This window comes from Natrix helvetica, assembly GCF_964273705.1.
Source record: "Natrix helvetica genome assembly, chromosome: 1".
NCBI lineage: Eukaryota > Metazoa > Chordata > Lepidosauria > Squamata > Natricidae > Natrix > Natrix helvetica.
In genome coordinates, this window is record NC_138548.1 from 198,287,585 (window position 1) to 198,302,285 (window position 14,701).

Below are 14,701 nucleotides of genomic sequence, written 5' to 3' on the forward strand. Positions count from 1 at the left end.
ATACGATAGACAACATTTCTGACAAGACAACAAAGAGATGATAATGGGGCCTGATATTTCTCCTGCAAAAGGGGACTTCTCATATAATGCATAACCACTACTTTATGGTAACCTACTGATCTGGAAACAGTCTCTACTCACTCCAAGTCATAGACTGTTCTCAAGCCTTTAATACTGTGTACCAAATAAGTAAGATCAGGTAAATTCAAAGGTGCCCTTTATGTTTCTGAATATCTGAATGGAAAATATTTCCATTCTCACTTCATCTTATTATGCAATGAAACTTAAAAGGGCTCCACATTAGCTTCTTTCTCTTGGGTTGCCATTCAGTTTCACAGACTTACCGTATTTTTCAGAGTATAAGACGCACTGGAGTATAAAGCATCAAGGTTTTGAAGAGGCAATTTTTTTAAAAAAATGTGGGTAGGTAGAGAGAGGGAGATAGAGAGAAATACAGTAGGTAGGTAGGGAGAGAGAATAGGTAGGTAGGTAGGTAGGTAGGTAGATAGAGGGATAGAGAGAGAGAGAAATACAGTAGGTAGGTAGGTAGAGAGAGTAGGTAAGGTAGGTAGGTAGATAGAGGGAGGGAGGGAGAGAGAGAGAGAGAGAGAGAGAGAGAGAGAGAGAGAAATACAGTAGGTAGGTAGGGAGAGAGAGAGAGTAGGTAGGTAGGTAGATAGAGGGATAGAGAGAGAAATACAGTAGGTAGGTAGGGAGAGAGAGAGAATAGGTAGGTAGGTAGGTAGGTAGGTAGATGTTTCCAGGTGTATTTATCCATGTGCTGGAGAAGGAAATCGCTGATACCCTGCAACACCTAAGACTTGTTTCTGCTGGCACAGCACTTGATCAATGTAATTCCCATCAATCACTCTAACTAAAGAGCTTTCAGAAAGGAAAAAAAGTTTTTGCACTCTGCAAACCTCCCCCCCCAAAAAGTTTTTTTTTCCAAATAAAAGGCATGAATAGCCTTGGGGGGGGGGGCTTGCAGAGTGCTCCTGCAGGGGTGGAGGAGCAAAAAACAAGCAAAAAAGGCCAGTTTTTTGCAAGAACGGGCCGTTTTTTGTCAAACAAATTGCATGCATAGCCTTATGGAGGCTTATAGAGTGCTGCTGGGGGTCGGGGAAGCAAAAATAGCCCAATTGTGCTCATTTCTGCCCTCCCCAGGCCCCAGGAGCTCTCTGAAAGCCTCCATAAAGGTATGCATGGCCATTTTGGAGAAGGGGGCGGGGGTTTGAGAGGCAAAAAAATGCTGTATTCGATGCATAAGACGCACCCAGATTTTCAGCCTCTTTTTTGAGGAAAAAATGTGTGTCTTATACTCCGAAAAATATGGTAATCACCTAAAGCAGCAGCACTAGTAGACATTGCACTGCAGATGACTCCTCCACCAAATAGCACTGAAGGAAATGTCATAAGACGACGTCCTTGCAAATAGGATAGGTTATATGAAAACTTTGTATGGAATCCTTTTTTTTTATTTTTTTATTTTTTTACAGTTAATGGAAGAAAAACAATTTCACAGCAGTGCTGAAGGAACTTAGTATGAATAGAACATCTTGCCTATAAATCATGCTTTGGATCACTTGTGTTCACAGATTTCAATTTGGTACATCGATACTATAATGAGCTTGGTACTATAACAATTCTGCATTCTGATTTGATAACTTAACTTATCTTCTCACTGTTGCAGTACCATATGTTTCATAAAAGATTATTCAAATGGGAGTTCATTAATTAAAATAAGACACAGGATTGATTTAATTAGCAGAGAGTGGTTTCTTTCTCACAATATGCATTGAACCCTTGTCAGCCTTGTAGTCCAGTTAAGAAGCGCACCTCAAAAGTGTTAGTTCGATCCTTAACGGAAACTTGCAAATCTGAAAGTACATTCCTCCCCACCCCACCCCTTGCTTTTATAGTCAAAAGAAATTAGGGAGGATGCCTTCTGAGATTTTTGCTATGTCCACATTTCTTCTGCAAACTCAGCTGTGTCTTATCTGACTGTTGTCCAGTCTGTGGCTCTTCCTCCTGTCTCCTAAGTTGTTCCCCTGCACCATTATAGTGCCAAAGAGAATCTGCCCTGGCTGACCTCCTTCTCTGCCTCTCCATAGGTGAAGTCTTTGGCAGAATCGATTGATGAAGCCTTAAACTGCCACCCACTTGGCCAGGAGGGAGGACCTGGTGGCCCCACTTTGGAAAAAAGTGAATCCAAGGAGCAGCAGGGTGACAGTGCTGCCACTTCATTCAGTGATGTCACACTCTATCTGGACGAAGGCGCTCCCACGTCACCCCTCTCTCTGGAGCGCCCCCCCAGCACTGAGCCCCCAGAGCCTGCTCCGGGAGTGCCCCTCCCACCACCCCCACGGCCGGAGTACTGGGGGGCGCCCCAGCGGGAGGACAGCCGGGAGAATGGGGGCGGGAGCCGGCGCAGCACACCTTGCATGGAATGCCGGGACTACCGCCTTCGGGGCGCTCACTTGCCCTTGCTCACAATTGAGCCTCCCAGTGACAGCTCAGTGGATCTGAGCGACCGTTCTGATCGGGGTTCAGTCAATCGGGGGCTCATGTATGAGCAAGATGGCTGCAGCCCCCATGGCACCCTCAAACATCCTGGAGGGCCTGCACGCTCCCCACACCCACACCGCCATTATCATCCTGAGAAAAGCCAGCCTCCTCCACCTTTGCCCATCCCACCCCCTCAGGCCCCAAGTCGCCTGCCTCCGCCTCCTCCGCCGGACAACTCAGATGGCGACAACGACAGCCTCAACAGCACCACCAACTCCAACGAGACCATCAACTGCAGCTCAGGATCCTCCTCACGGGACAGCCTGCGCGACCCACCTCCACCTGCCCCAGCCACCACCACGACTGTCGGGGGGCCCTGCAAGCAGACCTACCAGCGTGAGACGCGGCACAGCTGGGATTCTCCTGCCTTCAACAACGATGTGGTGCAGCGCCGCCAGTACCGCATCGGCCTCAACCTTTTCAACAAGTACGACTAGTGTGGTCAGAGCGGCATGGGGGAAACAGTGGATTAAGCATGTTCAGCAGAAGGCTGGGTTAGGCTCCAGGGCTGGTCTGGCTTTACAGACCTTAGGGATCCAGCTGGATTTAGCATGGGGGGTGGGGTGGGGGGAAGGGATAGTTGTGAGTGGTTTCTTGACTTGAGGACAGAGGTGCTGGGTCAGCTTTGAATGCTTTTTTCACTTTTTTTTTTTGCTACTTATACCTCTCATCTTTTCTCTGAGGGCTCCAAGTGACATGCTGTATATATGGCTAATTTCATCTCCTGTAGATTGGATTGAAAAAGAATGACTGGCCAGTGAGCACAAGGGTCAAGGGGAGACTTGAATTTGGATCTCCCTGGTGTAAACCCAGTCTTTATCTCCAAGGATGCTTTGGATATATCCCCATGTCCAACTGCCTTATAGAATCGCTGTAGCATTCTCTTTGGAGAAAGGCCATTTGACCGAGGTCCTTCTGCCTATTGTAGCTTCCAAACCGCTCTCCAGAATATAGGCAACATGGGGAAGAATCTGTACTTTCTATAGTCTGGATCACCAATGGAGTGTTTGAGTAGCGCACAAGGAGCAGATTTTAGTGGTCTGGGCATCTTCTGGATGAAATACGGCCTACGAGAAATAAACAGGTCACATTATAGAAGAACTTCTGCTGGTAAAATTTGGATAATTTATGACAGTCCTTGAAAACGTGGTGCCCACAGTATATGTTGGGCAAGAATTTTCATTCTTCACACATGCAGCCTTCTATTTTTGAAGGGTTTCCTAGAGTCACCTAGTAGACAATCTGAAGGAGGCTTATTTTACCAACTGGATTTTAATTGAAATTCTGGTTTCCAAAAATCTGATTCCCTTTCCTTCTAACATAGTTGTGAGTTAACAAATTTTGAAACATGAGATCTTAATCCTAAATAGAGCATATAGCTCCTCTTTACCAATTTCTACTGCTACCTTTTGCTACCTTAAAAATAATAATAACACGGGCAGTGCCCCAGTGTACCTAATGTACCTAACTTAAGCAAGTGAATTTTTTCCAGCCTGATGGTGTGAAATAAATGAGGATGGGAGAGTTTTATTTTTTTAAAGGACAGGATCATTGCCAGTCTGAAGGTGGAGATCTCACCTAATACCTTTCTGTGCCCCTTTTGCTTTGACTTGGCTTTTTTCCAACCTCTCCATTTGGGTGGTTGCTCCCTATGGTGTCTATCAGGTCTTTAGGTCAAAGCAAAAGAGATGGCGGAAGTCTTAGGTTTTAGCTTCCTCCGGTTCTTAGAGCTTTAATTGCTCCTGAGCCAGACAGCATCTTTTTCACTGGCAGGAAGCAGGCTCTTGGGGGCTGGGAAGCAGCCGTCACATCATATCAACCAGCTGGGATCATGACTCACGTTGAAGCCTGGGGCAATGTGCCAGGGTAGGAGATCTCTGTGCCCTTCCTCCTGGAGGCGATCCTTGAGCATTTACTTCTGTGTGCATCCTTCAATCTGGCAAATTGAGGAATTAGTCTGGTCCATGATAGGGCCGTTTGGTACCAAAGGCAGGAAAACTAAGCCCCTCCCCAAGACTTATACCCAGATTAATAGATGTGGACAACGGTCTGTGAGGAAGTTCTCTGCTCTAAAACCCGCAATCATGAGCAAAAGCTGCTCATGCCCACAAATTTAAGCTCACTGCCTCCTGTTGCTACTCTTTTCAGCTCAGAGAATTATGTTCTCTGTTTTGGAGTTGGAAGGTTTAACAGCATTGAGTTGGACATACAATCCCTAGGACACCTTTAATTCAATGCCTCATTTTTGTCCCTTACAATATTGCGTTCTGGGCAATCAGATAAAGAATCTGATAAGATATGGCTTGGTGGCACTTGACTGCTTTCCACTTATTTTCTTGTGGATCCAGAAATTCCTTGCTTGCCCCTGCCTCCCCCCTCCCCTCTTTTCAACAACCTCAAGCATTGTTTTGGAAAAACAGAGAATGGAAAGGGTGTTGCTGACATCTTGTGGCTGTAAGGGAGCTAGGTAGGTGGCAGAATACAACTCCGGAAGACTAGACTTTAAAAAGATGTTGAATATTTCTGCCTCCTGAGGCCTTCAGTGGTCCTCATCAGCTAAGTTACTGAGGCTTCCAGATATCAGATCACCGTTTTGCTAAAGCAAGGATGAACAACTTGTCGTCGTCCCCCCAATTCCATTTTTCCAATTCTCCCCCTCCTTTTCTATAGCATCACATTGTGAATATCCAGTGGCAAAAAAATGGCAAAAAGACTTCTAGTCTTTTCTTCCTTACTATTTAAAGCTTTAGAAAACCAATCTCTCACCCCAAGTGGAAAAGGGTTTTTTTTTAAAATGGCCCTACTTTCTCAAGTGACATCATTATACTAAAAAAAATATCAGTACCCTATCTATCTAGCTATTTGAACAGTCCATTTATTTGAAATATTAACATTCTTCTCTTTGACTCAAGTCAGTGGAGGCAACTTGGTGACCTCCATATATTCTGGATTTTAGATCCCATATTCTCCAACCACCTGGAGAGCAGCAGCATCTGGAAGGCAGTAGGTGTAAATGGGATGACTTAGTTCCCAGTTCATCTACACCGTCTCCTTGTGTAAGTAAGCACACCTGAGGCTCATCAATCTGTGTCAGCTTGGTGGGCCTTTCTGCTTTGTTGCTGCTTTAAAGGAGGAATATCTGATTCTACATTATTACATTTTAAATCTAGTTCAGTCTTGGATCTGATAATGTGACTGATGGAATTCAGGGAAGGGATCAAAGTGAATGAAAACCTATTAACTCTGTATAATGTTTAGCAAACTGCAATAAATATAACTAAACATTGCATAACTAAGGGCACTTCCATTAGCTTTCTTTTGTGAAAAATGACACAAACTATATCAGGTTGGGCATTCAAGGACACTTTCATAATGAATATCTAGAATTTTAATATACAGAGGAGAACAAAGTTAGAGTGATTTTTTGGAAACAGAAGCTTATTTGGAAAAGGGTCAGTGTTGACCCTTGTCTAATAAAAGAGGTAGGAGACAAAAACGATTTCAGGCAAGCATGAATACAGGCTTCTTCTCATCCCATTGGCAGGAAACCAGAAAAGGGGATCCAGTATTTAATTGAGAGAGGCTTCTTGTCGGATACGCCAGTGGGCGTGGCCCGGTTTATCCTGGAGCGGAAGGGGCTAAGCCGGCAGATGATTGGAGAATTTCTTGGCAACCGGCAGAAACAATTCAACCGAGATGTACTCGAGTAAGGAGATTTATACATTTTTCCTTCTCATTGTCATAATTTTGCCTTTTGCAGTCCACCCTATCCCTAAGCCGTACGTAAAGCTATAACTTGCTTCTTTTTAATGTTTATAGGAGAATGCAAAGAGTGGACTTGTGTTCCATTATTTATATGCTCTGTTCATTGCATTTATGTTGTAACTTTCCTCTAGGAGTCCATGGTGGTTTATTTGGGATTCTTGCCTTATTTTATTATCCACAAAACAGCTCCCCAAGGTGACCGAAAACCAAGCAGTGACCTCCGGGATTGAGTGGGAGCCCAGACCTGGGAATTCATGGATTAAAAAGATGAATTACTAGAGAGTAGCCTTCTAACTCAGATCTTACCTTAGAGAAGCTCAAGTATTTGTTCAGCTTCACCCACCATATAGTATGGAGTTCATAGTAGTAATTCATGTTACAGGTTTGTGAAAAATATTGAGGAGATACATGGGTTAATACATTGGACTAAATCAAGACACGGTTTCTTTCATCTTAGCTTTGCACAGTATGCGATTGTGGCTTTTTAGCCATGGATACTGGTTTAGCATTATGAATGAACTCAAACTTTTTGACTTATTTGTCAGCCAAATTACAGCTAAAATCCAGCCACGTCCTGTCTTTTAAATATTTAGAAGAAATACTATATAAATAAAATATATTGCACTATTGAAGACGGAACATTTGTAGAACATGACTTTAGATTAGATTAAAAATTTACCTTTAGAAAAGAAGACATATTACGGATTCTTAGATATTTTTAGAAGATGTCTGTTGGAAGAGAGAAATGAACACATTTTACAAGAAAGCAACCATTCAAACATCATCAAAGAAGTCTGAATTCCTACTGTACTGACAAGCGATCTTGCTTGGGGACATTGCAGGATTTCTCTTTCTAAAAGACTCAGCTACTAATTTGGGATGTAGTGCATTTTGTGCTAAGAAAAATAGTTAAATAAAGTGATCCACTATTTTCATTCTTACATCTGCTGTTAAAAATTGTGAAGGAGTTTCTAAGAGTTCCTCCAAATTAGGCCTTGCTGTTTATGTGAGCATTTTAAAGGAAGTATATGGGCTTGGAAATGAAGATGGACAGAGGAAGGAGTATTCTTATACATTTGTGTTTGTGTGTGCCTTCAAATCATTGTAGACACCTGGTGACTGCCTGGACAAGCCCCTACAGTTTTCTTGGCAAGTTTTTTTGGAAGTGGTGTTCCATTGCCTCCTTCCTAGGGCTGAGAGAGTGATTAGCTCAAGGTCACCCAGCTGATTTTGTGTCTTAGGTGGGATAAGAGCTCACAGTCTCCTGGTGCTCAACCTTATTCATACTGAACCAATATATCTCTTTTCCTTCCCTGTATTTTTCTGCTTTGTAGTTGTGTTGTAGATGAGATGGACTTCTCCAGCATGGACCTGGATGATGCCCTGAGAAAGTTCCAGTCACACATTCGGGTGCAAGGTGAGGCCCAGAAAGTGGAACGTCTCATTGAGGCCTTCAGGTACGTTGAAGGTGGAACTATTTCCCCACAGTTCCCTTTAGCATTTGGAAGTATGGTAGGAGAGACTAGTTTAGAAAACAGACAACAGGCAATAGAGACATATAGCTCTGTCCCAGAATCCCTGTGAACTTGTATTACCCACTTCCATGGTGGACAGCAGCGTCTGAAACAAATCATATCCCCAAGATAGCACACTTGATGGTAGCATCACGTAAATGCCATGGTTATGTGTCCCTATATCTGATGCAACTACCTAATTTATATTACTTGCATAATATCGTCATGTATGTTTAGTTATTTGTCCTACCTAGCAAACATTCATGATGCTGGATATGATTAGTGGAAGTTGTAATTCCAATACCTTGGATATAATTTCGTTCTTCAACTATGATTCCTGTAGGATTTCCTGTTGAGGTTATACTAGCCTATTGGTGTATTCTGCTAATTGGTTCTCTGCCATATCAGGCTGGCTAACGATGATGGTTTGCTAATGAAAGGGAATATTTGCGTATTGATTCTTGTGCATAGGTTTTAGAGACAGTAAAACATTGGAGCAAGTCTCCTAGGTGCGCAGTGTATAAAACTGATCTAATCTGTCTGCCTGCCTGCCTGCCTGCCTGTGTCTACTGGCATCAGTCTCATCCACTCAGTCCATCTACCAGAGTAGAATGGGAATGTATAAGCCTGACAAAGCCATCCTCTCCCACACTGAAAGGATGCTCACATTAAAAGAAAATGCAGCCTTTTTTCCATTGTAGAGAAAGACAATGCACCACAGGCCAATGTGTGGTAAGAGTTCCAGCCATTCATCTTGAACAAGTGAAGTAATTTGTCAGGCTTAAGGTCAAAACGTAGTCTTCAAGAACACCATAGCATGCCTTATTTCTTTTGCTACCGCCAGCTGCACTTTTATGGAATAATTGCAGGACTGGAAACTTACTTTAAGAAGCAGAGATCAAGAGAATCAGCCGGAGTAAAGAGGTGTAGTTCACATGGGAAAGAATGTTCAGAAATGGAGCTTAATTCCCTAAATATTGCAAATAGCCTTGACAATGTGAGCTTCCTATCTATGGACCAGTCCCGCCCTCCTCATTCACTTTAATTGCCTTGCATTCGTAGTTAGTGAAACACCTTCACAAAATCTAGCCTAAATTTTTAATATTACTAGGATTTCCTTCTTCAGTGGAAAATATGAAGTCAGGTTTTGGAGTGACTCCGGAATTCCTGGTTAAGTTAAATCAAAATGAGCTTTTCTGCAGATGTAAAAGTACAATCTGTTGCAGGTCTATTGTTAGTAATCTCCATTTTCCTTGATCTTATCGATAGTCAGTATCCATTTCTAACTAATGGTAGCATGGTTTACCAGGCATCTGATGTTTCATCATTGGAACTCTGGGATTAAAGTAGGTAGGAGGGAATAATTATATGTGGAAGAACGATCTTTAAATGCTTCAAGGTTGGCCATTGAAGACTTTAAGCTAAAGGTGATTATGATTCTATACATAGTACAAGACACGTAAATATAAATACATATACATTGTTCAGACATTATAATTCTAAACCATTATAATTCTAATTCATAATTAAGAGTGGTTTGGTATGATATCTGAATTCACAAACCGTATCTCAAAAGAAGTATCGCTGCAGACTTTATAGTAGTTTCATTAGGGCAATACTGTCCCAATTGAAGAATAAGCTTGATAAATATCCATATTTGGAGGTATGATTTCACCCATCCATCAAATCGGCTAGACGGAATCATTTTATTGGACATTAGGAATGTTTTTTCCTATAGCATGATATGATATAGTTTGATTTTGTTTTGCTTGCATAAGCATTGTGGAATTCTCTAAAACATAAATAGGCAAATTATCAAAGATTAAGGAGCAAACAGTTATTTAATTCATTAAGGAAAATCTCAGGCAATTTAAAGACTGAATAAGATCCAGTTTCATTTGTTATATTTTTGCTCCTGTTTATTTTTAGCCTTGTTTCTTTTTAAAGTGCCTCCTTATACAACGGAAAGGGTATAAAAATGCATTATAGGGAATTGGAACTGATGTATAAGGCTATTAGTGGGGAGTTCAACATTTTATTTATTGTAAAATGGGGAAAATAATTTAGAATTTTCCTCAGTGAAATATTTTCTTCCATCGATGTCCTGCATTTTGGTCCAAGTGAATCCAGGAAAAAAAAGACTTTTTGGTTTATAGATACAAAAATACTCATTTTTTCATTTACTCCTGCTGTTTGGAGGGAGATCCATGGCTTCAATATTGACACAATGTATTCTGAATATTAACCAAGTCTGTCACCTAAACAAAGACTTAGATTAATCCAGGAATAAGCCACTCAGAGTTTCCCCGAAGTGTGAGATGGGTGGCATATACATTTAATAAATAAATTACCAATTAATATTTGAATACAATGATGCATGAATCAGTTCGTAAGGCTGTATTAATCAGATTAATCCAAAGATTCATGATCTAAACTTTCAGTCAATTAACATTACAAAGATGGATTTTGTATGGTAAAACTGATAAATAGGTTAATATGCCCATATATTTATATATTACCTGCAAATTGATGGCTAAAAGACTTATTTAGAGGTTCAGCTAGTATCTCACCAATATTTTTTTCCATGCTGACTATATGTCTTGAGCCCAGTGTACAGTTCATGAGAACTGAGAAGTGTGTTATTTGTTTCCCTCTGAATTGTTTGCTTCTTTGTCGTAACCTCAACCCCGTTTCTTCCAGCCAGCGCTACTGTGTATGCAATGCCCCATTGGTGCGCCAGTTTCGGAACCCTGACACCATCTTCATCTTGGCTTTTGCCATCATCCTTCTCAACACGGACATGTACAGCCCCAGCGTCAAAGCAGAGAGGAAGATGAAGCTGGATGACTTCATCAAAAACCTACGAGGTAAGCAAGAATCCTCTTTTTAAAAAAGAGTCTCTGGAACTCCCAACATCTTTGGTGATGTTGCTTCTTTGCTTTTCTTTCAATTCCTATGTGGCATATATGTCATTCACTGCTCTCTTCAGGCACCATTTATGTGTAATTCTGTGGGAGCTCAGAAAATTGTAAACTGATTAAATGCAGCATTCATTCACCATTCAGTGAATGCACTATTCAGAAAGTTTTTAGTTTTTTTTTTCTTTAGAGGCGACTCAATATTTATATTTATTTATTTATTTAAATTTGTCAACAAGTACAAGGAAACAAGTAGGAAAAACACATGAAAAAAATGGCACAAATAAATGGATAAAAATAAGCAAAACATAGTCATAGACACATAAAAAGAGTACATATAAATGGGACAGTAGGATAGGGACGGTAGGCACCCTGGTGCGCTTATGCACGCCCCCTATATTAATATTCATAGTCCAATATTAATGGACTATGAAAATAATAATAAAATAAAAGTAAAGAATAAGCAAATTATGATATTTTTGCAGATGACATCAAGCTGGATGGGAAGGGATAACAGATAACATCTTAAGGAACAATATAATGATTCAAAAATATTTCGGAAGGCTTGAACATTGGGCCTGAAGCCCAGCAATCTCTTCCTTGTTCTCAAAGCTGAGAATACATGCTTGCAAGTTTGTGGACAAACTTGGTAAAATCTCAGAAGCTAGAGAGATGCAAAAAAAGGTTTGCAGCAATTTTGGAGACAGGACTTAGTTGCCATTAATGACTGCAAATGTTTAAAACGATAAGAAATTAATTATGTGGTGAGAAAGAGGTTGCACATTCCAGACTTCTGCTTGCTATGGTGCAGAATTCATAATACCTAGACATAGTTTTTCAGTATTTTAATACAAGCTTCTCAAAGCTTTTGGTATGAAGATAGCAAGATGGTGACATCTTAAACATTGCCTCTCCATTTTCTTTAGAGGTGACTCAGCAGTAATTGAGTATGAAAAATATAAGAAAATAAACATAAAAAAGAAGCAAATTATTATAATAAATTTGCAGATGACTTCAAGCTAGGGGAAATAAGCTAACGCCTTAAAAAACAATGGTCAGCAATATTGGATTATTTATAAGATTCCTTCCAACTCTCACTTTGCATGATCATATGTAACTCATTACCATGAGCAAAGCAGCTACTAGTTTCAATTAAAAATGGGAAGGAACTGCAACCTGAGATCAATGGTATTATTTATTTCAAAATAGAAATTGATATTGTTTTGATCCAATGCTTTTTAAAGGATTTCTATACTCTAAGCACCTTACCAAGCACAAGGATCAATTTGGACTAAACATAACAGCCAGAATGTTGCAGAGTGAAGAATAGTTTAAGAGACCTCTGTTTTCCATAATAGAAAAAGTTGCCCAGGACATGTTTCTGCGGAATGTTTAGGACCTAGAATTCTGTGGATTGTGAATAAATGTTGCCAAGGGCTGAATTGGATAGGATTATGATTATTATGTTTGGTGGCATGGTCAGCCAGATGTTTAAACTGGATTTGGCATTTTTATCCACCTATCAAATCCTTCCCAAGGACCTGAGATAGGTGGATGTGGTTTGATGGTGTAAAAGGATGTAAGCTATTCCGAGAGAAGCTGTCTTTTACAATTGACTGATGGTGATTTTGTCAATGCCAATGATGTCCAAGAGTTAGCTGCTGCAAGAACAGCACACAGACTGACTATAAACAACAGCATGAGAAGGTAGCAGCAATGGTGCATTGGAATGTCTTCAAGGAATACCACTGGCCTGCAAGCAAAAACTGATGGGACCATAAAATAGTGAAAATAATAGAAAATGAAGAAGCTAAAGTACTCTGGGACTTCAGAATTCAAACAGACAGGCACCTGCCCCATAACACCCCTGACTTAACGTTGATAAGAAAGACAAAAAAGAATAGATAGTGGATGTGGCAGTAGCTGAAGAATAGGAGAAGGAACTGGTGAAAAAAATCACAAAAAGACCTGCAAATAGAAATAGAACAAAGAAAGCAAAGAAAGAATCAATAGTCATAGGGGCCTTGGGTGTAATTCCTGAAATTTATCTTAGGCTCTTTGGTGGAGTATATATTCTCATAGTTCCCAATATGGGAATTATACTAGCTTGTCAGGGCTGTTGTAGGCTTTGAAACTGATATGTGGATTTATCTGAACAGTTTTTGTGTGTGTAAGAACATCTTTTTTGTCAGTATGTAATCTATGGTGCCAATGGGCAGGGTTGAGGTAAATGATGTAAAACCAACACTTATTGCACTCGTCCCTCATTTTCATTTTCTTCGTGGCAATTGTTGTTCCCCTTCCCTTTTTTCCTGCTCTCTCCCTAGTGATATGCTGCCCAGAACCTATGAGATAACTCTTGCCAGGAATCTGAATGAATTTATTGCAAAACTCATTTTTTAAAAATGAGCAAAATGAGCAAAAATATGCTGAGGCATAAGGCTGTGACTGGCTTACAAGGCCTAAAACATACTATATGTGTGGTTACGGTATTATTAGTCAGACTAAATGTGGCCTGTCTGTTCTCTGTTGACTCCCCCTCTTGGTTTCTTTGCCAGGGGTTGATAATGGGGAGGACATTCCCCGTGACCTCTTGGTAGGGATTTACCAGCGGATTCAGAGTCGAGAACTGCGCACCAACGATGATCACGTTTCTCAGGTCCAGGCAGTCGAGCGCATGATTGTGGGCAAAAAGCCGGTGAGTGGAAGCTGTCTTCAGGGGTGGTTGACTGTGGTTTGCAAAGAGAGCGTTCCCAATCACTTATTTTCCAGCTCTGCTCCCAGCATGTTCTTCCTCTCTATCCCACCAGGTTCTCTCTCTGCCCCATAGGCGCCTGGTGTGCTGTTGCCAGCTGTATGAGGTCCCCGACCCCAACCGGCCCCAGAGGCTTGGCCTGCACCAGAGGGAAGTCTTCCTCTTCAATGACCTCTTAGTGGTAAGATCAAGGGTGGTGACAGACCTCCGCTTCTTTGGGAAGAGATAGAGTTGGGAAAGTTTCCATCTTCTCATGCAAAACCTCTGAAAAGCCCAGGTGATGAAAGGCTTGGAAGACGATGGGCATTGTCGAGAAACAAAGGGGCCTAGAAAGGCTCTGTTTCTATCAAGTAGGGCCATTTGCTGGCTTTGCCACATCCTGGGTCTCTTTTTCTGTTTTGCCTTCCTAGTTGAGCCAACATCACAGGGGAAGTACGGAGAATATTTCAATGCTGGAGATAGATTGATGGAAATAGCATGAATGGAAATAGGCTTTCTGGTAAAACTGCATACTGGGAAGGAAAGGGACCCTTTGAGGAGAAAAGATGACTATATAAATGAAACTTTAAAAATTCACACCCATTTGAAAGGCATTTCATTGGTAGTATCATCATAGTGTTGTAAAATTGTTTTTTTTTTTTAAAGTAATTTAAAAGCTAGAATTTCAAGGCTGTGTCTGAGAGAGATATCACACGAGAGCTTCCATCATGGAGCAACATCCCATTTTGCTGTAAAAATGTGTGATGAATTAGACACTCATTTTGTATAGTTTATGACTAATGTGAGATGGAAATACTGGACTGACTAATGTGACACTTAAAAAAAAAGTTTCTAGAGTCAATTGTGCCCAGCCATATGAAAGGAGATTCCATTGTACTTTAGTATTACATAAATGTATATGCTGTATATGTTATTTTTTCAATGTGCCCTATTAGAAAATGAAGCCTGGTGGTTGACTCATGGTTCTCTTTCCTACCTATTGATCCTCTTTTCCCCATCCTCAACCCTTTGTGGCCAATGATATTTAGGTGACAAAGATTTTCCAGAAGAAGAAGATCCTTGTGACCTACAGTTTCCGCCAGAGCTTCCCACTTGTTGAGATGCAGCTACAGCTCTTTCAGAATTCCTGTGAGTGTCCCTGCCTGAATTCCCAGCAGAGAGGCCTTCTGGTCATCTCTCTATGG

The 14,701-nt window shown here is 41.0% G+C and overlaps 1 protein-coding gene across 9 annotated transcripts in view; it reads left to right on the plus strand.

Moving 5' to 3' along the window:
* The window catches only part of IQSEC2 (IQ motif and Sec7 domain ArfGEF 2), a 177,222-nt gene that overhangs the window by 150,996 nt on the left and 11,525 nt on the right, over nt 1-14,701 (plus strand). For 8 of the 9 annotated variants that reach the window (XR_014176163.1, XM_081962377.1, XM_081962382.1 and 5 more), the window contains 7 exons: nt 2,112-2,992; nt 6,110-6,271; nt 7,665-7,787; nt 10,545-10,711; nt 13,321-13,460; nt 13,573-13,698; nt 14,546-14,645. Coding sequence is in view for 8 of the 9 variants with exons in the window: in XM_081962377.1 (XP_081818503.1) it covers nt 2,112-2,992; nt 6,110-6,271; nt 7,665-7,787; nt 10,545-10,711; nt 13,321-13,460; nt 13,573-13,698; nt 14,546-14,645 (1,699 nt within the window). In the remaining variant the exon portion in view is untranslated. The remainder of the gene's footprint in view (nt 1-2,111; nt 2,993-6,109; nt 6,272-7,664; nt 7,788-10,544; nt 10,712-13,320; nt 13,461-13,572; nt 13,699-14,545; nt 14,646-14,701) is intronic. The other variant, XM_081962378.1, reaches the window with a different exon arrangement.